This window comes from Rhinatrema bivittatum, chromosome 4 (genome assembly GCF_901001135.1).
Source record: "Rhinatrema bivittatum chromosome 4, aRhiBiv1.1, whole genome shotgun sequence".
Taxonomy (NCBI): domain Eukaryota; kingdom Metazoa; phylum Chordata; class Amphibia; order Gymnophiona; family Rhinatrematidae; genus Rhinatrema; species Rhinatrema bivittatum.
In genome coordinates, this window is record NC_042618.1 from 108805130 (window position 1) to 108829631 (window position 24502).

At 45.4% G+C, this 24502-nt stretch overlaps 1 protein-coding gene across 1 annotated transcript in view; it reads right to left on the minus strand.

The window, feature by feature from the left end:
* The window catches only part of LTK (leukocyte receptor tyrosine kinase), a 170968-nt gene that overhangs the window by 91093 nt on the left and 55373 nt on the right, over window positions 1-24502 (minus strand). The window contains exons 3-6 of the mRNA XM_029598654.1: window positions 22947-23093; window positions 21762-21917; window positions 13174-13274; window positions 12724-12890 (exon numbers count right to left, since the gene is read on the minus strand). Of these exons, the coding sequence (XP_029454514.1) occupies window positions 12724-12890; window positions 13174-13274; window positions 21762-21917; window positions 22947-23031 (509 nt within the window). The 5' untranslated portion in view covers window positions 23032-23093. The remainder of the gene's footprint in view (window positions 1-12723; window positions 12891-13173; window positions 13275-21761; window positions 21918-22946; window positions 23094-24502) is intronic.

A 24502-nucleotide genomic window follows, 5' to 3' on the forward strand; every position in this document is an offset into this window, starting at 1 on the left:
TCCCACCCAACCAACAGTAAACAATAGATGAGTCTGATTATCAACTGCACAAGATAATTAGCAGGTATACAATTATGCGCACAAGTCTCGTATGAAATAGCAATTTGCATGTGTACCTATTGGCTCTGACCTGGAACACCCCTAGACTGCCTTTTTTTTTTGCACGTAAATATGCGCGCGAAACCAAAAGTAACCATGTACTTTTCATGTTTATAAAATTGCGTGTACATGAGTACAAGTTACTTACATGCATAAATGCTATTTTTCAGTACAATTTTAAAACACGCGTATGGGCATGCGGGCAGATGTACACTGCATTTTAAACCATGAGCACATTTAAGCGCGTAAGATTTAAAATACACCTGCCGCACATAAGTATGCTCCTGATTTTAAAAGTTTGCTCAAGCAAGCCTGCTTCAAGCATCTCCCATAGGACTTTGTTGGCCTTTACACTTGTAGATAAGCGGATTTTAAACCATGCTCGCCCGAGGGACATTCCCAGTTTTTCCAACTAGTCCATCAGTTTGCCCAGACAATCTCAAGGTCATCCCGAACCCTCTGGTTCTTCATCCTTCTTGCCCTCCAGCTGACCCAGACCCCTCACCCTGTTGTGTAAGCCTAAAAATGTGAGATCTGTAGACATCAGGAGCAGCAGTAAAGTTACAAGGCTAACAAGCGCATGTTATAAAATTGGGCGTAGATTTGTGCGTGCCGGGTTGTGCACACAAATCTACGCCTGCGCGTACATCTTAAAATATGGCCCATAAAGTGCACTCACAGGGGGTAGATTTTATAATTTTGCGCGAGCGCGTACTTTTGTTCGCGCACCAGGCGCGAACAAAAGTACGCTGGATTTTATAAGATACACGCGTAGCCGCGAGTATCTTATAAAATCCGGGGTCGGCGCTCGCAAGGGGGTGCACATTTGTGCAACCTGCGCACGCCAAGCCCGGCGTGCGCTGCCTGTTCCCTCCGAGGCCGCTCCGAAATCGGAGCGGCCTCGGAGGGAACTTTCTTTCCACCCCCCCACACCTTCCCCTCCCTTCCCCTACCTAACCCACCCCCCCCCGGCCCTATCTAAACCCCCCCTACCTTTTGTTGGCAGGTTTACGCCTGCTGAAAGCAGACGTAAAACTGCGCGCGCCAGCGGGCTGCTGGCGTGCCATCACCCAACCCGGGGGCTGGTCCAGAGGCCTCGACCACACCCCCAGGCCGGCACCACACCTCCGGTCCCGCCCCGAACTGCCCCCTGACCCCGGACACGCCCCTCCCCGCCCCTTTTACGAAGCCCCGGGACTTACGTGCATCCCGGGGCTGTGCACGCGCCGGCGGTCTATGCAAAATAGGCACGCCGGCGCGCGAGGGCCCTGCGCGCATAAATCCGGCCGGATTTACGCGTGCAGGGCATTTAAAATCCGGCCCACATTGTAATAATTTTCAAAAGCCCACTTACACATGAAAAGTGTATTTACACATGTAAAACTCAGTTTTAAGTATGTAAATCCTTTTCAAAATTACCCCTACGTACACTATTTGCCAAAAAGAAAATCCTGAAAAAAATCAAATATAGCCCTCAAAATGAAATTCAGCCCCCAAAAAACCTGGCTGAAAACAAAAAGAATGAACCAAACCAAAAAACTTTGCTTGCACATCCCTACTGATTCCTAATGACACAGACACAGTTGCAGAGAAGGAATCTAAGGAGATGATTACAGCTGAAAATCCTTTCCGTCCTCCTTATTTATTAATTAATTAATTTATTTATTTAAAAGAATTTATATACCGCAAATTAGACAGGATCTGTCTGGCTAAGTGGTTTTCTTATCTAAGGAAACCAATTTTACGTGGGGTTATTCTATTTCTTTCCTTTTCTATACTAAAAAAATATGGTGCCGATCTGGGAAACATGGACAGTGTTTGAAAGAAGTGGATGAATTAACAAACAAATAGCAATTTGGTGAAAGTCTTGAATGAACATTGGCAAGCCCAAGTTCTGTCCTTATGCGAATCCATCTAGAAGGGAAGAAGTAATAATGTTAGCAGCACTACCTAAGTCCGGATACCTCTGAGTGCATACAGTCAGACGACCGTGCAGTAAGCTATTCATCTAGGAGCTGGCAGGGATGGAAGCACGCAGGGTGCATGTATGCCCTGGACAATGTGCCATACTTCAGGAATCTATATAAATAAAAATGTTAAATAGTTTGTACGTCATCGCTAATATCGCCAACCGCTTAACCGAATGGGTTCAAATTTGCACACAACATTCACTTCCCATACGGGAAGGATCTTATACACTTACATTACATATAGGTCACACCTGTGACAGGTAATACAAGTTTAAAAATTGCTTACACAAAACAGCGACATCTGGTGGCCATCAGTGCAAGCGCAACCTCTTACACCTTTCACACACACTCACACACCACACCCCACCCCCACACAGGGCTATTGTCTTTCATTCACACTCCCTCATAACACACAGAAATCCACACTCATCACACCACACACCCCCACCCACACGCCTGCCAATGTCACTTACTTCACCCACCCTCCCAAAACACACCAAAACACGAATTCCTGGCTGCTACATTGGGAAGCCACGCATTTCACACACCCTCCGAATTTAAATTAAAGTACCCTCTTCCACCCACCCACGCACTGCACTCCGATCACACACTACACCTGAAACAAGTCCGTGCTTCTCCGCCGGCACCACAGGAACGGTCCGGGACACATCGCATTCAGTAGGGCCGTCGGATGCCAGCAACAAAAATGGCGCTGGCGGACCTTGCCCTTACTATGCTATACGGAGACAACAACAACGTCGGTACACCATGTGACATAGTAAGGGCAAGAGCTCGTCGGCGTCATATCCTCAGCGGACATTTGCCCTTACTAGGTCAGGAATCCTGACGCACCACTTTCACCGGTGAAGTTTTGCGACATGGCAGCCGGCGGAACAAACCCTAGCACACACCCTCGCCACCGGCTGGCAGTTTACACAGGTAGCCGGGGAAGAGCATGGTGGGGGACCGTTCTTATTTTCCGCCGCGCGTTTTTCACAGGGGGGGGGGCACTCATTCTCCACATCTCCCAAGAGGAGGGCTGTAGCGTGGGTTGCTCTATTTCGCCGGGTTGGGGGAGGGGGGGGCTAGGAAGGTGTGCTTGCATATTTAAACTATTCTTTGCTGGTGCTGTTCATTTGGGGTACAAAAAAAAAAAAAAAAACCACACAAACTGTAACCTTTACTGCTCTGTTCTGTTTTTTCAACTTAACCAGGCTCAGCCACAGCAACGTGTGGCAGGGTTCAGCTAGTTGAAAATAAAACACAGTGAAGCTGAGCTGCTTTTTTAAATTTAGCATCATGAATAAACGAGTTAGATGCTTAGAATATCTGAAAATCATTAAAAGCACACGGAGATAGCATCTACTGTCTTCCGTTCCCTATAATTTATGGCAGAGAGAGTCAAGCTTTAGAATGCTTAGTGCTTGGTACAGTATATTAACTATCTAATCTTGTCACAGACTTGCTTCTAATAATAGGACAAAATTATCATAGCAGACAGACTTGAGGTCTAATGGGGATCTCTGATAGCCAGTAACGTCACAAAGCCACCCTTTGAGCTGTAGAGTACCGGCTCATTAGCAGTCTTTCAGAGGACAATTTACAAAGCCATTTACACAGGATAAACTGTCTGAAAATGACCCTCACGCTATTTGGCTAAAAGTACTCGCAGGGGTTCCATAGTATGTGTACTTTTAAGCAGATTGACAGGGAGGCGTTCCCATTTTTAGGATGGCGTTTGAAAACTTTTCTGAAAAATCTCTGCGAACAAATCAGCAGGTGTTATTGTGTGCAGGTAGTTTTGGTGGGGTAATTTTCAAAGTGAAAAAGAGAATGAAGAGTGATCAAATTTACAGATGAGACAAAATTATTCCGAGTTGTTAAATCACAAGTGGATGGTGATAAATGCAAAACTGGAAGATTGGGCATCCAAATGGCAGATGAAGTTTAATGTGGACAAGTGCAAGGTGATGCACATGGGGAAAAGTAACTCACGCTGTAGTTACATGATGTAAGGTACCATATTAGCAGTTACTACCCAGTTAAAAGATCTAGGCATCTTAGTGTTGTATTTGTTTCATTAATGTTCCAATTTTTATGTATGTGTTCCTGTACCCTGCCTTAAACTTTGGAGGGTGCGGGATTTAAATATTTTAAAATAAATAAATAAATACATTGAAATCGTCGGCAGTCAAAAAAGCAAACAGAATCATTAAGAAAGGAATGGAGAATGCCATAATAACGTTATATCACTCCATGGTGAAACCACACCTTGAGTATTGTGTGCAATTTTAGTTGCCACATCTCAAAAAAAGATATAGTTGCACTGGAAAAGGTACACAGAAGGGCGCCCAAAATGATAAAGGGAATGAACGGCTCCCGTATGAGGAAAGGCTAAAGAGGTTAGGGCTGTTCAGCTTGGAGAAGAGACGGCTGAGGGGGATATGACAGAGATTTATAAAATCCTGAAAGGACTAGAATGGTAAATAAGGGTCAGTTACTTACTTTTTCAGATAATATAAGGACTAAGGGGCACTCCATGAATTTAGCAAATAGCACATTTAAAACAAATCAGAGAAACTTGTTTTTCAGTCAACGCACAATTAAAGCTCTAGAATTCATTGCCAGAGGATGTGGTTAAGGAAGTTAGCATAGCTGAGTTTAAAAAAGGTTTGGACAAATTCCTGGAAGAGAAGTCCATAAACTGATACTAATCAAGTTGACTTAAGCCTGGATTTTAAAAGCCCTGCGCACATAAAAACCGAGGATTATGCGTGTGACCGGGCCCTGAGTGCACCGCATACGTTTTAGAAAGAGCCTGGCCATGCATGTAACTCCTGGTGTGTGCAGAAGTGCCAGGCCAGAAGAAAGGAATGGGCTGGGGGGCAGGATCTGGGCGGGGAGGGGCGGGACGTGGGTCGGGACAGAGCCATTACATGCTGCCCAGGGATGCGTGCACCGGCAACTGGCCAGTATGCGGAGTTTACTTCTGCTCTGGAGGAGCAATAAGTATTAAAATAAAAAAACTGGGGATAGCTAAGGTAGGTTTAGGGGTCGGGGAGGAGAGGGGAAAAGGTAGGAAGGGTAGGGTTAGGATTAGGGAAGTTCCCTCCCAGTCTGCTCCCAGTCCCCCATGTGCGGAGCAGGCCACCCGCCTGCACGTGCGCATGCAGACATTAAAATGTGCACGCGGGAAACATATTTTATAACATTCACGCACCGACATGCACATGTTATAAATCGGCGCGTCCATGTACACGCGCTGGGAACCGCACGCACATGGACGCACGCAAGTGCCTTTTAAAATCGACTCCTTAGGGAATAGCCACTACTTATAACATAGGGAAGCAAAACATGCAGCTCGCTACCACCTCCCCTCCCCCCAGTACAAAACACAGAACACCTGTATGGCTTTAAAAACCAAGGCTGCAGTTTATTACATAGCATAACCTGAGCCCCTCCAACTTAATGTACATTAATACAAAAAAACACTGCCCTCACCTTCTTCTTGTTCCACTTCACTTACCACCACGTCCCAGTGGTAAGACTACGTCGTCACTCCCCTATCTCTACCCCACCGCTGCCCCAGCGAGGGTAAGCGCACGGCCTGAGCATCAGCCTCCCCCCTTGCTCATAGACCTTCCCGTTGTTCAGTAGCAGCCCCAAACTACATAAGATTCTCCCCCCACCTCCAATGCCCTTTACAATATTTATTTATTTATGTATTTAACGTTTTTATATACAGATATTCGTGGGAACATCATATTGGTAAATATATAATTTACAACACAAGTACATTGAACAGGGAGAGGCACAACTGGGGCGGGGATAAGAAGAGCTTAGAACAAGAACAATGTAACTATTATTTAAAGTAGCGGCGGCAGAAGTTTTGCTGATATAGGGGGAACGGGTGGGGGGGGGGAAATAGGGTGGAACGAGCATTGCAACTATAAATTACAGGTAGCAACTATTATTTACAATACAATACAACACTTCGCCACTTAGGGCTCGGGTTTCCGCCACAAACAAAGACAACCTTGGTTGTCTTTGTTCCCCCTCTGCGGCCCCTTCACATTCCTAACTTGTTGTTCAAATTCTTCCTGCAAAGCATTGTTAAATAAGTCAATGCCAACATCTGAAAGGTGTACCCCATCAGCACGGAATAAACCTCCCAACACCTGCCACGACCAATCATGTCGCACCCAAAAACCGCCTTGTTTTAACATCCACTTACCTATCTGTCGGTTCAATTTTTTCACACCCCTTTTCCACAATGGCTCAGAATGATGTTGAATTCGCACGATTATGTCCAACCAACCCACCCTAGTACTTGGCATCCCGTTCATAATGCAGGCCAAGTCTTTCCTCATTTGCGCTACCAAGTCCCGACAAGAAAATTCCCCAATATCATTGCCCCCCAAATGAATAATAAGAAGCCATGGTACACCCCATATTTTAACAAGCCCCTGCAGGAAAGATAACAACCTCCCCCCCCCCCCCCATTTCATGCCCCTCCTGTTAAACCATCGAATTGTCCACTTCCTGGTATTCAAATTCAAATGCTCTCCGTACGAACACTTCTCTGCCCGACGCTGAGCCCAGTGAACGAAGGAATGGCCCACGACCCAAGCACATTCCTGATCGCATGGAACCCCCTTTGGTTCTGCAAAGAAAAGAACCACATTAGCCTCTTTCAAAACTACCCCCCCCCCCCCCCCCCCCCCCACCACCCCTTGGATCCTCATTTCCAAACATACGACTGGTATTCATTAGATTTCCATCGCCCAATAGACTGACTCATCCTTACTGGTAACCCTAACTCCGCAGCGGTAGTCGCCGCTCCTATACGGAAGGAATGCAGTGTAAAGTATTCTGCTTTCCAGCCTAAACCTTCAACCACCCATTTCAAAACCTTTGAAAATTGAAAAATGGTCAAAGGCGTGCCATCAGCATGTACCGAAACAGAGCCTGGAACTTCCGGCCTCACCCAGACAAACGCTTGCGTGCCACGTACCGGCATACCAGCGCATCACGCGCTTGAACTAACAAGATCCAGTGACCTCTACCTCTTTGATCCACCTTAGATTTGTGAATACACAGTGTAACCGTATTCTCGTAAACCCATACATGTTGAGCCAGAAGCCCAACCCCAGAGGCATTCACCTTGGATCTGGCCAACAGTTCACTAACCCACATTGCTCCAAAAAACGCCAGTGAAAATGCTGCTCTAAACAGCAGTACCTCATAATGAGACCAACAAAACTTTGCCACTTGCTCAGCTATCAGCAGCAAATCCGCATACCGAATGGGTCACCTTTTATTCCCCTCCCTATCGCATACTCTCCCCCATCCACCTAACACCCGCTTCACTAAGAAACTGATGGCAGGATTTCCCCAACCTCCCAATTTCTGAAAAAAGGAAAAGCCTGCTAAATGAGAATGCACGGACGCCAGTGAATAACCAGCCCATCTTGTCCACAATATGAACTGGACAATATTGCATTCACTCACCATCCATCCACTCCATCCCAAAGTCTGCAAAAAACAAGACATTACTCCTCTGCTCACCAGATACGACTTCCATGTGGCCGGTGCCATGGATTGCTGAATCAATCTCCACATTTCCGACTGCCAAGATGCCATAGATACTCCGGGAATGGCTCTCCCGTCAAACTCAGCTGTGGCGCCAATGCCCAAAAGACATCCCACTTGAAACAAGAAAGAGCATCAGCAATCGAGTTCTGGTTACCAGGGACGTGCCTAGCCGTGATCATCACATTCCAATGCAAACATAGGAATACTAACTCCCTCAGCAACATTGAGACTCGTAAATATCTGGCAGACTGCCTGTTAATCACCTGAACCACCTCCAAGTTGTCACACCAAAAACCCACTCTTTTGTTCTTGCGTCTATTCCCCCAGATAGCTAACGCTACTACTATGGGAAACAACTCTAAGAATGTGATATTCTTGGTGATACTCTCCTCCTCCCAAGCCGTGGGCACACCATTGCCCCTGAAAATAAACCCCAAAACCAAATGCCCCAGAAGCATCAGAATACAACTCCTATTCCCTGTTGGACACCTCCCCGTCTTGCATAATTCAAACTCCATTGAACGACTCTAAAAAACCCTCCCATACCCCCCGTTCGTCCTTCAATATACGTGTCACCTGGATAAAATGATGTCCCACTTTCACACCTGCAGTTCTCGCAGATAGCTGACGAATGACTGTCAGACCCATCGGAATCACACGGCATGCAAAATTAAGCGAACTGATTAATGACTGCATCTGCCTTAATGTCACCTTGGTCGACCCTCGAACAGACTTCACCAAGTCCTTCAACCTGACCACCTTGTCTAAAGGCAAACGCACCATTCCGACCAAATCCAATTCGATACCTAAGAAAGTAAGCCTAGTAGCTGGTCCCTCAGTCTTGTCCTGTGCGATCTGCACTCCTAATGAACGTGTTACCTCCAGAAAACCGTCTAACTGATCTTGACAAACACTTGACTGACTAAGTCCCACGAACAAAAAATCGTCTAAATAGTGCAACATCTCCACACCCTGTATACTGCATAGTGGCCCATTGTATGAAGATACTAAAAGCCTCGAAGAATGAGCATGAAATCGCGCAACCCATGAGCAAACAACGATCAACAAAATAACACCCCTCAAAAACAAAACCTAACAATGGAAAGCTCTCTGGGTGAATGGGTAACAGCCTAAAAGCTGATTCTATATCCGCCTTAGCTAGTAAAGCCACGTTTCCCGTGCCTTTCACTAAAGCAACCACTGCATCAAAGGAAGCATATCTTACTGTACACTCTCGGCGCGGAATAAAGTCATTTATGGATGACCCATCTAGATAAGATAGATTCAGAATCAACCTGATGTTTCCCGGTGCCTTCTTTGGTATGACCGCCAGCGGAGACAAATGCATCTGCTCAAATGGCGGAGTATCAAATGGCCCAACAACCCGCCCCAACTGGATCTCCGAGTGCAGTTTCTCCCTGGCAATCTCTGCCAGTTGCGACGCCGACCTAGTGTTCCACGCTTGACCCCCAAAACCGGGACCTTCGTACGGGATACGAAAACCTACACTGAAACCAATACTTAAAAAACTAGCTGCCGCCGCATCTGGATAAAACCGTAACCAATCCTTTAACACAGAGACAACAACTGGTGAATCCGCCTTCTGCCTCAAGACCTTATAACTTTCCGCCTTTATTAGTGGCGGTACTCTGCCCCTTTGGACACTTCGTGGCAGGATGCGCTCCTCCACATGAAGCACACGCATGCCTGAACTTGCACTCTGGGAAGACATGTGAGCTTATTAAATTGCCAGCAGATGTCTGACCCTCCCACTGATACCTTGTTCCCCACTTCGAACTTTCTAACACTCCCTTGCCCTCGAAAGGAACCTCCCTTACCACTGCCAGTCCCGTACCCAACCGGGTTGCCACTCCCCCCTGCCCCAGCTCCCACACTTTTAGCTGTGTTACCACCCTTATTGGTCATCTGGGTTAACCAAAGGTGAATGTCCTGAGTGCCCCAGGACATAAATCTATTCCCCACCATTTTATCACGAAACTTCTCATCATAGTTGAGCCAAGCCCAACCTTCATAGTCCTTGATTGCACCCAGTATGCTGTCAGCATAGGACAGCAATGAACCATATTGGATCAGGTCGAAATGCCCTACCACACTAGCCAATCTTAGGAAACCCCACACCCAATTAACTATATTTTTTGAAATCTTTGGCCCTGAGCCCTCACGTTTACTCTTCTTCTTAGCTTTCTTTTTGTCCTTCTTGCCCCCCTCGTCTTCCTAATAATAATTTGAAAATATTCACGAATTTGCGTTTACGAATCCACCTAACAAGACGCTTAGGAACCTCCTCCCACAACTCCATTAAAGATGCCAGTGCTGGATGTCCCATATCCTGTTTAGGACCCTCCGCTAACACAGCGTGCTGAAATGGCCCTGACTCCCTAGAGCTAGATGACGACAAAGACGAACTCGAAGACAAACTACTAGATCTAGCCCTCTTTTTCCGCTTTGCCAGTGCCCGAGCTCCTTGCTCTTCTTCGCCCTCTGTCTTACCTGACCTTGCACCCGCCATTCCGCCGCCCGGAACCTCAGCTGGATGCATCGCTGCTGTCGCCCCTCGTGGAAAGTGGACCTCCTGACCCTGTGGGAATGCTTTATCTCTCCATGCCTCCTGCTGCGAACTTCCCAGAAACACCTCATCCGCTGCATCTGGAAAAGAAGATACCCCCACTCTGCACCACCCCTTCTCACCAGACCTTTTCTGCTTGTCGCCTTACCCTGCCCTCCGGTAACCAGAAGTGTGCCTGCCTGGTCCCTTGCAAGGCTATCATCCCCATGGCCGCTCTGACTACCAACAGCCCGGTGAAAAAACTCTGGCCTCTTTTTCACACCCGTAATCCAGAGGCCAACCCACGACCCTGCCCCTCTCCAAAGGCCCTCCCCTACCGGCAATAGGGGTACTATCCCGAAGCGGGTACCCACATAATGCCCCAAAATATCAGCTATCAACTCAGGTGGTGTACCTCCTATGGCCCCATATCGCCCTGCCGCTGTGACTTCCCCAATATAACCGGGCGAGCAGCCTGAGCCCGCTGTCATACCGCTAGCTCTAGACCGCCACGCCTCTGCTACTGGCCTCTTAGTTGGGTGCTTTCCCCGCCTTCCCTCACTATTGGCTTTCTTACTCCGTGGTTGGCCAATGGGGGGAGGAATAGATGAAGTGCAAGCCTGCTCACCATATCCTGACGCCGCCACAAAACTCTGAACACGTGTCCTCTTTCTGGGCAGTGGGGCCTTACCTTTGCCTGCACCGCATCTGGGCGCCGCCTTACCACAGCGCACCGGCACTAAGGGGGTCCGGGTGTGGTGTGCCTCACGAAACCATGCCTTGAGTTAAAGGCTCAGAGGTATAGGCAGGGTGGGCAAAAACTGCGGGGGTGGCACGCAAAGTGGGGGCAGGGCAGATAGTAGGGGTGCTGGGAAACAAAAATTCACCGCCAGAGGCATTTAATAAGATCTCATCCATCCACAGAGCCCAAAGACGAGGCACTAGGCGAGGGAATGCCTGGGGGGGGGGGGGGGGGGCGCGGCTGAAGCAAAAACTGGAACGTCAGCCAACTCCAGGCCACTCTCCCTGAATCTGATACTTGTAAGGGGGGTGTGCGGGCAGGGGGGGCCAGTGGGGTGGGGGAAATCGCCGGCAGGAGGGCCGGAGAGTGAGGGGGGGGGGGCCACTGCTTCCACTCACTGGAAGGGGCATGGACGAGGGAGCCACGGCCCACCCAGACGAGGTTGGTCTGCTAGCACCGGAGGTCGGCCAGCCGCCGCGGCAGGAAAGGGAGGTGCAAGGCGTACCTTCGCACGCTTCATACTGCCACCGGAGGGACGCCGCACTGCCCACGATGGAGAAAAACCTCCAAAAAACCAGGAAAAGCTGCAGAGCAAAAGCAGGATCTGCTAGTTGCCTTGCTGCTGATCGCTGACTGTGATCCTGAGCCGCGCCAAAACCTGATGCTCCTATGAGGCAGCCAATGGCAAGACAGCAATTCAAATTGTTGCCATCGCCATCGGTTACCTTCACCCCCCCCCCCCCCCCAGCTCCTCTACCCGCTTCCTGCAGTTTTCCGATGTTATAACCGGTGGCGCGAGACAAGCTTGCGCTGCCTTAACTTACCAGCATTAGTAACATGGGATTTATTTACTATTTGGTTACTTGCTAAATACTTGTAATCTGGATTGGTCACTGTTGGAAACAGGATGCCGGTCCCTATGGACCCTCACTCTGACCCTGTTTGGCAAGTTCTTATGTTCTTCTTATTTACTTATATTTCACTAGTGTGTAAGTTCGCTTTGTTGCTGAATTTCTTATGTGAACTGTTACAAAATTAACTCCAAAATGTTCGGCTTTGCCTACCAAACACATTGTGCAGGCTGGGAGTGTCATGCATGCATTTCTTAGTACATACAATGGCAGAAACCAGGTCACAATAAAAATGACCATGTTGGCTCTCTACAAGCATAAATATTATTTTGAACCTGGTTAAATATGTCACTAGCACAGCGGCAGTTATGCAAAGTAATCCCTTAATTAACAAAATAACATTTTGTTCCTTCTAAAAAGCTTTTTAGCTGCATTGCTTCTTTCTACTAACACATGATTTTTCACTTTAATGGGGAGCTTGTTTTACTTTATACATATCAGAAATGTCAGTGGATGTGCTTATTGCATTTCTTTACTCACTTTCTGTAGGAATCCCTATCTATTGTCCTGCTGCTTGCTGATGCGTGGGGCTGGGATGTGGGATCATGATCAGCGACAGGATTACTAAGATCCCGGAAAATCAGAATGACCGTGTCCAACAGATTTTGAGCATTACTTATTCATTGCAGAGCCTGAACTGGACAAGAATGCCTTCAAACTTCCCTTCCTCTCCATCTGCCTGGGACAGGCACCTGAAAGTATTGTGACCCCTGCACCTGCCTGCACAGTTGCGGGGTCAACCCAATCCATCACTTTGAGCTGCCCCATTCAGAAATGGAGTCCTAATTGTGGACCCAGAAAAGCATTGTGTTTTTTTGCATGGACCCTCCTCTGCCTTACCGGTTCTGGAGCTCCGGCAGCTGTCTCGTTACAATGAACCACTGGTCAGCCCAGCTTCCCATTCTCTCCCACACAAGACAGGAGTTCCCCGGGACCGTGCATTCCTCCACCACAGTCAGTGAGATGGTTCCATTGTAATTCCCATAGATATAGACTGCAAACTGGACCTGTACAGGAAGCAATGGGGGCAGCAGCATGAAGAAATCAGCTCATGCATGCCAATGGAAGTGACAGCTTAGGATAGCTTTTTAAATAAGGGTGAATGTAGTGTTCACAGCTCCTTTGAGGCTTGAAAACAAGAAAAAAAAAAGTATTCTGATCACAGTTAAAGCCCTGAAGTAAGTGAATTGTTGCACAGGAACCAGAGACTGAGAAGGCGCTTGCCATACAGGGACACTTTTACTGTAACTCATATTAAAAAAAAAAAAAAAGCAAGAAAAATTCTAGTACCTGGCAGTCTTTGCTGGACACCACTGCAGGCAGACGAGCACTGCATACACTGGCAGCACCATCCTCCTGCTGGTTCTGTACTCGCAGGTACAAGAAGTGACCTAGGAAAAGAAAGATTGAGAAGAAATATAAACACACAGCTCTCAGTTCTATTCAGTTTATAGGAACCATAGTAAGGGGACCTTTGTAATAAAGTTTAACATGCAGGTTAATTCTACCCCCATGGTTGTGATTTTACCACATTTAATATCATTAAGGGAAACATTTTAACCATCAAGAATGACACTGATGTAAAGCAGAAAACATTATTTATTAAGCTAACAGGTCATAAATTTATCTAAGAACCTATTAACACTAATAACACTTATATAAAATTAAACATTATAGGAAAAACATTTAAACTGTTACAATAGCACAGCTCAGCCCATTCTTTATTTCAGACCTCATCATTCAGGCGTATGCAATATCGGGTGCTCAGGTCAGTGCGCCACTTATCACGCGGTTGGACATGCGTTTTAGATATGCTAGACTTACACCCAGTGCAATACGGGGACATGGCATCCAAAATGTATGTCCATTTGAGTGCATAGCTAATAGCGCTCAGCTCATGCAAATTCCATGTAGATGAGGCTATTATCTATTACCCTGCAATGCCAAAAATTGCCACGAGGCAAAGCGCCCATTTTAACACGGCAAATTTAACGCCTGCTCTGGAGCAGGCATTAAAGTATGCTGCACTCAAGGATCATGAAAAAAAGAAATCCTGCTTTCTGTGATTCCTCCTATTAGTATCATCGCGATAATACATAGGAGGAACCACAGAAAGCAGAATCATGCCATGCTCAAAGACTGAACAAAAACAAAATCCTGCTTTCTGTGGTTCCTCCTATTATTAGTATTGTTGCAATACACTAGGAGGAACCACAGAAAGCAGCATCCCCAAGTTCTGGTCCTTCATTTACTGCCGATTGATCCGTTCACTGTCACATGTCAGTGAAAGAACCAATCCCCTTTCAGAAGGCTGTCTTGAAAGGGGATTGGTTCTTTTCACTGACAAGTGTCAGTGGAAAGGACCAATCGAGAACAGCTCTGCCAGGGGTTGGGTGGGGAGGAAACTCTGGCCAGGCTGTTGTGGACTCATAGCCACTCTCCTTGGAGCCCGATGCAGAGTGCTAGAGAGACACACAGATTATCCATATTGCGTCCCTTTCAGCGCAGCAGGACATTTGTCTATTGCATCGAGTGCCCAGGAGAGCCAGATGTGCGTGCATTCAAAAAACTTGCGCCCAGTTTGGACAAACATTTTTTACACAACGATACTGCATCGGCCTGAATGTGTTTACATGCCTTGTACAGCCAAATCAATGGCACACAATTTAGGGATGTGAATCGTTTTTTGACGATTTAAAATATCGTCCGATATATTTTAAATCGTCAAAAATCGTTAGAGCCGCGATACAATAACAATTCCCCCGATTTATCGTCAAAATATCGTAAATCGGGGGAAGGGGAGGGAAGGGGGAGGGCGGGAAAACCGGCACACTAAAACAACCCTAAAACCCACCCCGACCCTTTAAAATAAATCCCCCACCCTCCCGAACCCCCCCAAAATGCCTTAAATTACCTGGGGTCCAGAGGAAGGGTCCCGGTGTGATCTTTTACTCTCGGACCTCCGGTGCATTGTAGAAATGGCGCTGGCGCTACCTTTGCCTTGTCATATGACAGGTCAAAGGTAGTGCCGGCACCATTTTGTTTTTTGTCCCCCGACATCAGGAGTGTAGGAGATCGCTCCCGGACCCCCGCTGGACCCCCAGGGACTTTTGGCCAGCTTGGGGGGGCCTCCTGACCCTCACAAGACTTGCCAAAAGTCCAGCAGGGGTCCGGGAACGACTTCCTGCACGCGAATCATTTTTCCATATGGAAAAACGATTTGCGGTAGGAGATCGCTCCCGGACCCCCGCTGGACCCCCAGGGACTTTTGGCCAGCTTGGGGGGGCCTCCTGACCCCCACAAGACTTGCCAAAAGTCCAGCGGGGGTCCGGGAATGACTTCCTGCACGCGAATCGTTTTTCCGTACGGAAAAATGGCCAGCGCCATTTTGCGCAAAATGGCGCCAGCCATACGGCAACACGATTCGACTGCAGGAGGTCATTCCGGACCCCCGCTGGACTTTTGGCAAGTCTTGTGGGGGTCAGGAGGTCCCCCCAAGCTGGCCAAAAGTCCCTGGGGGTCCAGCGGGGGTCCGGGAGCGATCTCCTACGCTCCTGCCGTCGGGGGACAAAAAAACAAAATGGCACCGGCGCTACCTTTGCCCTGTCATATGACAGGTCAAACGTAGCGCCGGCGCCATTTCTACAACGCACTGGAGGTCCGAGAGTAAAAGATCACACCGGGACCCTTCCTCTGGACCCCAGGTAATTTAAGGCATTTTGGGGGGGTTCGGGAGGGTGGGGGATTTATTTTAAAGGGTCGGGGTGGGTTTTAGGGATGTTTTAGTGTGCCGGTTTTCGATTTACACGATTTACACGATATTTAAAAAACCCAAACTGCGACGATCCGATTCCCTCCCCCTCCCAGCCGAAATCTATCGTTAAGACGATCGATCACACGATTCACATCTCTAGCATACATCACATTTCGTGCATAATTTGCGATCTGATGTTGTGGGGCAGAAGGTGCGGTGTTCCTGAGTTCTTGGCTATTCCAAAGGAGGCCTTTTTTGCAAATTTGTAGCCCAATTTGCAAACCTTACTGACGCTCTGAGACGTTGAAGATCTTGCAGTCTCCTTTGGATCTGCTTGTCTATGAGCTGCTCCCACAGATCCAAGAGAAATATGTTGCATCTAACTGTAACACCCTCTCCAGGTGATGACTTAACATCGTGGAGGCCATGAAAGAATTTATAATTCTTATTTATTTATTTACTTGTTTGTTTGTTTGTTTTTCTATACCGAAGTTCGATTAAAGAATATCACATCGGTTTACATAATAACTCAAGGGATAATTTGACAACAGTAGTAACAAGGTCCAATTATCTTTACATCATAACAATAAAAGTCATTAATTTAACAGTATAATATTAACAATAATGAGGTCTTGTTGTTTTAACAGTATAAAGGAGTAAAAGTTTTTAACAAGTGGAAGCTCGTTTGAATTTTATAGTGCATCATAAAATTTTATGGAGCAACAACAGGGTCCAATTATCTTTACATTACAACAATAATATAGTCTTATTATCTTATCAGTATAATATTAACAATAACAAAGTCTTGTTATCTTAAACAGCATAAAGGAGAAACCATTTTTTAACAGGTGGAAGCTCGTTTGAATTTTCTTAGGGGGCTGGATCCACTCGCTCTAGCTCTTACACAAGTCTCTTTCTCCAGGATGTAGATTCTTTGCTGGTGGGGAGAAGGATGTCTCCTTCAAGGCCCGAAGCGACAGTAGTGACACTGTATTTCTTTTCCAATAACATGCAGAAGGCTTGGAGTTGAGTGTTCAAACAGTTGTTAGCACCACAGTTTGATCTTTGCTGTTCGCAGATCTTCCTCTATCTCTGTAAGGGTCTCTTATTACCAGGGCATGGATAAATGAGATTCCCAAGTGGACAAGGTATCCTTGTGTGAGCAGGAAAAACTCCTCCAATACCAGTAAAAATGGTAACACAATCTATATACAGAAAATCCCAATTTCCTCTCTCCAAGAGGTGAAGACTCCAATTGGGGATCCTCAGAATTAGTTTTAGTTTGGTCTTGTTCACAGTTCTCAAAAAGTCTAGTTTCTAATCCTTCGGTGGCCAGGATCCACTCAGAAACATGCAGCTTTCTGATATTCCTCTTTCAGGGCAGAAAGGGGACAGAAACACTCTTCCTTCCAGATCTTCTAACATAAAATCTCTTCCCAAAGACTAAGTCAAAAAACATCAGAAGATCTCTTCAGCAGGTCACCACCATACCTCTGTCCTCTAGGAGGTTGCAGATGGGCAAGTCTTCCCTATCCTAGCCTCCCCCCGTGACCTCTCTCCAGGCAACACACAGGGGTCTCACAGCTTCTTACAAAGAAAAATTCAGCAAAAGCCCAAAATAACCCAGAAAGCAAATCCTACCAGCCAGAGAGTGGAGTGGAAGAGCAGCTCCCTGAACTTGCCCAAGGACACCAGGCAGAGCTTCCCTGAATCCTAAAAGGTAGGCCCAAAAATCAAAATCAGGTAAAACCTCCTGCACTTCCTCTAACTTCAAAATCAAAACTTCACAACCTTCAAAGCTGAGAAGAGAAGCTGCTTTCATTTCCTTACCAGGCGGACGGCCATCCCAGGTCTCTCTCAGAGAAGGATAGTATTGAATGGTGCCTCCTCACAATCTCCACCTCTCTGTCCCTAGCTTAAGGAGTTAAAACAAGGGCACTATTGGTAATGAACCCCAGTGGCTCAGAATATAACTTTAGGAGATCTGCTCTGGAAAACAATTCAGACTAGAAAACTTGCAATGCCCTGCTCCCCAACACACATCAATTAGATTGAAAAAGAGAATCAGTGACCATCTGCTAGTTCTTCTCTTGCAAGTTGCAATGCATATCAAATGGTCTAAATTATCCACGCCTTTATTTTTATTATAGTATAGAATTATTTCCAATTTCTTTAGCACCCCTGCTACAGATGCATCATGATGCATCATAGAAAGCAATAGTATGGCTTTTGACTTTTTGGGGAACATAGGTGAGGTCCATGTTAAACCAAAAATGTGATGATCATGGCTCCCTCCTTGCCTTTCATTGTGAAAATCCAATTTATTCTTCCTTATCATGCTCAGATACGTCATATCCTTCTCCAGTAGTGTTTCTGCAAGGTCTATGGAAGTGAAAAAATTGTCACCAACCACATTTCTTCTACTCTTGTACTATGGACTGACAAGTTCCTTAACAATATGGGCTCTTAAGTAAGTGTGCTATTTCTCCCCAGGTTCTTTTCCTACACAGACATTCAATGGACATGATGTTGCGATATTGCAACACCACCATATTTTGAGTCCATACTTCAATGGCTTACTGGGCATGTACTGCCTGAATGGACAGCGATCCCTGAAGCCTACCAGTTGCTCATTTGCTGGGGTGTGTTTATCCCTGGTACATAATATTTTTTCAGTTGCTTTATTGTCAAAGTATAGGAATTTTGAGATTTCCTGAAATTGCTGAAGGCTCATTGTGAGCATACAGATTATAACTGCTCCAGCACTTTGTGACTGCAAAGACGCAAGTCACTCAATCATGGTAGGCCAATATAAGTCTTAATCTCAGTGTTGTCTGCCTTCTTCCACTCTTGGATTGTGAAGTGGTTGCTGTGTTAATCCACTTGAGTGCCAGAAATAAAGGTTAACAAGTAAAAACACAACCAAAAATGTAAGGCGATTCCTTTTTATTGGACTAAGATCATTAGCTCTCAAAAGCTATTCAAGAAATGTATTAAGTTAGTCCAATGAAGGTATCACCTTATATATATATTTTTTGTTTTTATTTGTTAACCTTTATTTTTGTGCACTCTTGGGTTGCGTGAAGATGTCCCTCATTCCACATTCTGATGTGACAGGCTTCTCTGTTTGTCTCTCTCACAGTAAATAATAGCTCAGTTGTAAAAAATAAGAAACATGTTTCCCTTATACATAAAGGAAATATGTTTCTTATTCTTATGAACATAAGGCTTGTTATGCTGGGTCAGACCAAGATCCATCGACAGTGGCCAATCCAGGTTGTAAATACCTGGCAGTTCCCATAAAGTAGATCTAATTCCTATTACTCACTCCCAGGGATAGCAATTGCTTTCTTTTGTCTGCCTGGCTAATAATGTATTATGGACATTTCCTTCAGGAACGTGTCCAAATCTCTTTTTAACCCCACAGTGCTAGTCACTTTGATCACATCCTCTGGCAAGAGATTCCACAGTTTGATAGTGCGCTGAGTGAAAAAGTTCAGTCAAGGGACAACAAAGGAATGGATAGCATGGAAGGAGAATCACAGTAGCCCATCTCTTAGGAGGTATGTCTTGTGGGATTTGCTCAAAGGTGAGAAAAGTTTATCCTATATTTTTAACTTGGGGAAGTTTCCAAGTTTAAGGTCAGAAGAAGTCCAAAAAGGTGTGTGCCAGTGGTATGAGTCAGGATGACTCTGAGCCAATTGGTAAGTGAGACAGTGTGGTATAAAAACTATTGATGTACATGGCAAAGGTGCTGGTTGTCTGAGGAAGGGAATAAGGGAGCAGAGCCTGAAGGAGCCAAGCCAGCAGTGTGGAGTGAAAGGGGTATGGTGCTATTTCCTGTGTTACCCAGTTGGGGAAAAGAATTGTGAGCTGTTCCAGTTTGCTTAGAGTTAGACAGCAGTGAAGGGAGGAGACTGAGGGGGCTCTACTAGCCCTTGTGGAAAGTCTGGAGGAGCCAGTGAATGTCTGGAGGAGCCAGTGAATGTGTGGTATGGAGAGAGCTAAGGTGCCATCCCCGATGATATCATCAGAGACGGAGCCGAGCTACAAAGAGAGAGAGAGACTGAAGAGAGAAACAGCCAGTACCTGTTCTGAAGTCCTACAGGTACTGGAGTGACTGCAGCAGTGGAGGAGCCCCAAGGTTTCCAGAAGTAAGAATTGTGGCAGTGTCTGTGAAGTAGGAGATATGTTGGAAGCTTGCATCGCCCAAGCAGAGGGTTGCCTGTGAGAAGTTCCAGAGTGAGCCAAGAGCTGCATCTTCCTGCAGGCAGGGGTGAGTTCCCTGGGTGCCCGTTCTGAGATTTTGGGAAAGAGACTTTAGGGTGTGTGAGGAAAGAAAGTACTTGCCCTAGAGGAGAGACTTTTGGGAAAAATAATTTGAGGAACATTGTTGGTGAGAGAATGTGTATAAACTATGGTGGGTTCCCCAAGGACTGAGGAAAATAAGGAATAAGAGAAATGTGAGTGAATTTTGAGGTGGAGGGAAAAGAATTGAACTGTGGCTATTTGACTACATTTGTCTGTGCCATGACAACAGAAATGGACTGTGATTTTGGTAAGGTGTTGTTTCCTGCTAAGCTATTGTGTGTTAAAATAAATTATTTTTTAGAGCACAAGTAAAGTGTGGACATTGGAATTTTTTGGAGAGTGTCTTCAGCCCAGTTTGTGCCCTGCAGGTGATTCTGCCCCCGACGCCATAAGAAACTGTGTGATACCCCATCCTGGCAGAGCTACCCCAATACTCCCCAGGGCTGGGAAGGTGGGGTTACACTAACGCCTACATTTAATCCAAAGTCTATTTTCCTTAAACACACACAATTCTCAACACTCACAAATAAATACCAGCCTTATAAAACAACACACAATATGCACAGCCAATAATAGTTTAACCCACTGGATGTCCTGCACGAAGCCAGCACATTCATACACAATGTCCTGAATCCTACATTTGTGCTGCCTGTCTTGTGCCTTTTTCTGCCACAGCCATTCCTCTTTCTCTTAGTGGTAGCATTTGGGATGTCAGCTGTTGCCTCTGTTTGTGTTGCTGGCGGTCTGCCTCTATTTCTTCCTGTCCCTCCACCTCTGCCAACAGGACCATGTGAATCTCCTCTCACTTGTCCTGCTCCAAGGATGGGGATCTCCTGAGGAATTGGCACCTCCTTTTTGTAAGTGCCGGATACACTTTCAGGCTCAGAGAACATAATTGGCATCCTCCTCGTGCATTGCACTTTCAGAGCTGCAGGAGTCCTCACTATCATTTTATGTCAGCCGGGCGATGACTTCCTCCATAGTAAAATTTTGCTTCTTCACTACTCCACAAAATGAGATGCTAGTCACTGACTTTCATAGTTTGGGAGGACTTTTTTTTTTTTGAAAGGCTGAAGTGTAAAGAAGTTGAACTCTTTAAGATTCTGTATATTTTCTCAGAGCAGGTGGCTTTCCTTTAGAGGTGATAATGGCTGCGGCTAGGCATCGGATAGATGAACAGTTATCATGTAAATATCTTTGTTTTTCTACAGAGGTTATAAATCTGTGATCTGGGTGTCAACCATTATGATACACTGGCCTCATGTCTGGATGAGATCAGTAATTGGATGAGTGCTAATAAATTAAAACTCAATGCCTCTAAAACTGAGCTAATTTGGATTATAAAGCCTTCCATCAAGGCCACTGCTCCTGGGCATAATTTTAGATTTTTAGTTGACAAGGGAATCACAGTAGTAAAATCCTCTTATGTCTGTCTTATTTCTGACTATCTACGAGCTCATCAACTGTTAGAAGTCTCCCGGAGAGACAGGGAGCTTCAAACCAGCTGACTTCTCTAGGCTCCTTCAGTGAGAAATAAGCACTGGAATAGCTGTTTCAGTTTTCCCTCAAGGATTGCCACAGCATCTCTCAAAGTGACTCGTACTAGGAGAAGCTGATATTAGACTGCCCCCTATATTTTAATCAATGCCATGCCACGTTCCCTTCCCAAAAGCAAGCAAACAAACAAACAAACTAAAAAAAGATAAATGTGGGACTCCAAACCCAGCAACAACAGGAAAAGAGGAATATATGGAGCCAGGTCTGAGTGGGAGCTCATGTGCATGAGGTACAGTAGGCTTTAGGATTCACCTACTTGCAGTAGCCTGCAAAGAGGATCCCAGGAATGGAATTTCAGATCCCATCTGTGCTGAATCCTTAAAGGTCCAGGGTATAGCTGCTCGGCTATCCAAGGTCCAGCCACAAGTCCCTGCTTCAAAAGAACAGTATGCACCTTCTGGAAGTCTGTCTTCTGAAAGAGGAAACAAGAGGGAGAAGTTAAAAGGAGGGGAGATTTGGAGACAATGAAATTTGTAAGTGTAATGAGGATCTTTCATAGGGCTCCTCCACTGCCTTGTGTCTTGGGACTGGAATATATCCAGACAAGAAAAAGCTCAGAACGAAACCTTGTAGAATCATCCTTCAAGATACAGTATCTCAGCAGCTGAATCCATAACATCTCTTCACCCCAAATAAGGAGGTGTAATAAAAGGAGTCTCTTCTCCAGCTCATTAGATGTTTTCTCTAGCAAAAGATTTTAAAGAAATGGTGTTCAAGTTGCATCAATTTCTGGAATTATTTCATCTCATGCTTTAGGATGAAAATCCACGGAGGCCAACAGTCAGCACCTCTTAGCTGGATAAGTTTGGACTTATCTGGCTAAGTTGTGCCATTTCAATATTTGGCCATGTTCAATGGCCACCACTTATCTGGATAACTTTATCCAGCTAAAAAGTTATCTGGATAACTTTATTTAGCTAAACAGTTATTTGGGTAAGTGAGGGGTGAGACAGGGGCATTCAGGGACAGAGCAACTTAGCAAGCTCACTTAGCTGGATAAGTGCTAATATTCAGCCTTATCTGGCTAAATTAACTGGATACGTTAGACCATCTATTCAAGTGGTCTAAAGGTAGCTGGATAAACTTCCTTGGCTAACTATTAGATAGTCACGTATATTCAGCAGTGAGGCTGCTCCTCCAAATTCTCGGCCAAGATAACAGTTAAGCAGCTGAATATGGACCACATCATTTCTGGATTTCTTCTACTTGGAAAAAGGAGGTCATGTAATCTAGGTATTAAGTATTAAGCTATGTTGGAAGTACTGCCAGGATATTAGTTCAAAGTTACCCTATCCCACTTACTCCCTTTTCTACATTGTTCTTCCATACATACAGTAAGCAGATTAGTACTAAGCTGTTGCATAATTTTGCAAGAGATGAACACTAACTTTGGAAAACAATGTAGCTCTATAAAGAAGAAAGAAACATGTTTTATACTCACTACAAATAGCACCTTCATCTTCGTTGCTAGGACAGTCTATGTGGAAGTTGCACACTTGTAGGCGGCTGATGCAGCTCCCATGCATGCAGGCGAAATCAGAAGCATCTGGGCATGAGGAAATATGAAGACCTTGTTCATCTGATGTATCTGGCAGATGTTAAAATGGATGAAGTGAGTTAATACTGATGATATACCAATGATGGTTTCTTATGGTGTTCATTGCTCTTGTAGCATCATGGTACTTCCATATTGCAACAATCACAAAATGGATCTACTTTATGTTTAACCTCATTCTTCCATTTTGTATCTTTTTCCCTTGTCTATAGTTTTACTGAGCTTTATAGTAGTAACCGTAAACTTTCCCCCCCAAATTGTGAGGTTCTATACAAACTTATAAAAAAACAGCATCAGAAAGAACAGAAAACATTTCTTCCAGGAATATGAGATCCTTAGGAAAAGGAAGCCCTCTCCTGTACTGCTATACTATGAAATGTGTTACTTAAAAACAGTGCTGGGCCATATATTGCTGGTCATCGCAGAAAGGTGATTTTATCATACAGATGTCACATGAATAGTGTACGTGAATTGGTAAATGGATTGCATCCAAAACGTGGTCCATATAGCCAGGCACACCTTATTGATATGGTCTTAAGCATAGACTTTACTTTAGCTTCATAACTGAGCAACATTAGATATAGACTTGAACTTCCCCATTCTCTAACATGGCTGCATACAAAACCAAGTATCAAACTCTGTAAAGGATATCATGAGGTGCATATACTGGTTAGACTATGAATATGAGATAATTGCATACACTGAACACAGTGGATGCAAACATATCTCATGCATATTCAGAGGGATATCCTGACAACTCGACTGGCTAGGGGCGAGTCGGAAGACCTGTAGGAGCAAGGGCTAGTAAAACCTTCTAACTGTATATATGTTGACAAGATGGAGTCTCTCTCTCAAAGTCACATGGAATGCTTAACCATCTTTCTCAGAAAAGAGTGCCAACAATGACTATTCTCTGCACAGAATAAAACAAGGAGAAAGAAGGATTGTTTTTGGAAAACAGAGGTGGCTGGGGTATTATGGCTTTGTTACACAAATCCAGCCTGTAGGCTTATCAAGAGATGTTTGCCACAAACCTTATAGTCAATGAGGCTGATGTAATAAAGCGAGCCCAGCCTAGTGCACAGGTTAATGAGCGGTTGGACGTGTGTTTTGGATGCGCATCCATAATCCTGATGCAATAAGGGGATCAGCACCTCCAAAACGTGCATCCCAAACAAAGGTGTAGCTAATAGCACTCATCACATGTAAATACCATATAGATGAATCTATTAGCTATTAGCCTGCAAGGCAAAAATTGCCGTGTGCCAAGGTGTATTTTTTAACCCATCAAATTTTACGCCTGCCCTGGAGGAGGCATAAAGTCTTGCCATACATCAAGGGGTCTACTTAAAAACAAAAAAATACTGCTTTTCCATGGTTCCTCCTACCTAGGATCATCGCGATACAAGTAGGAGGAACCACAGAAAGCAGCATCCTGAAAA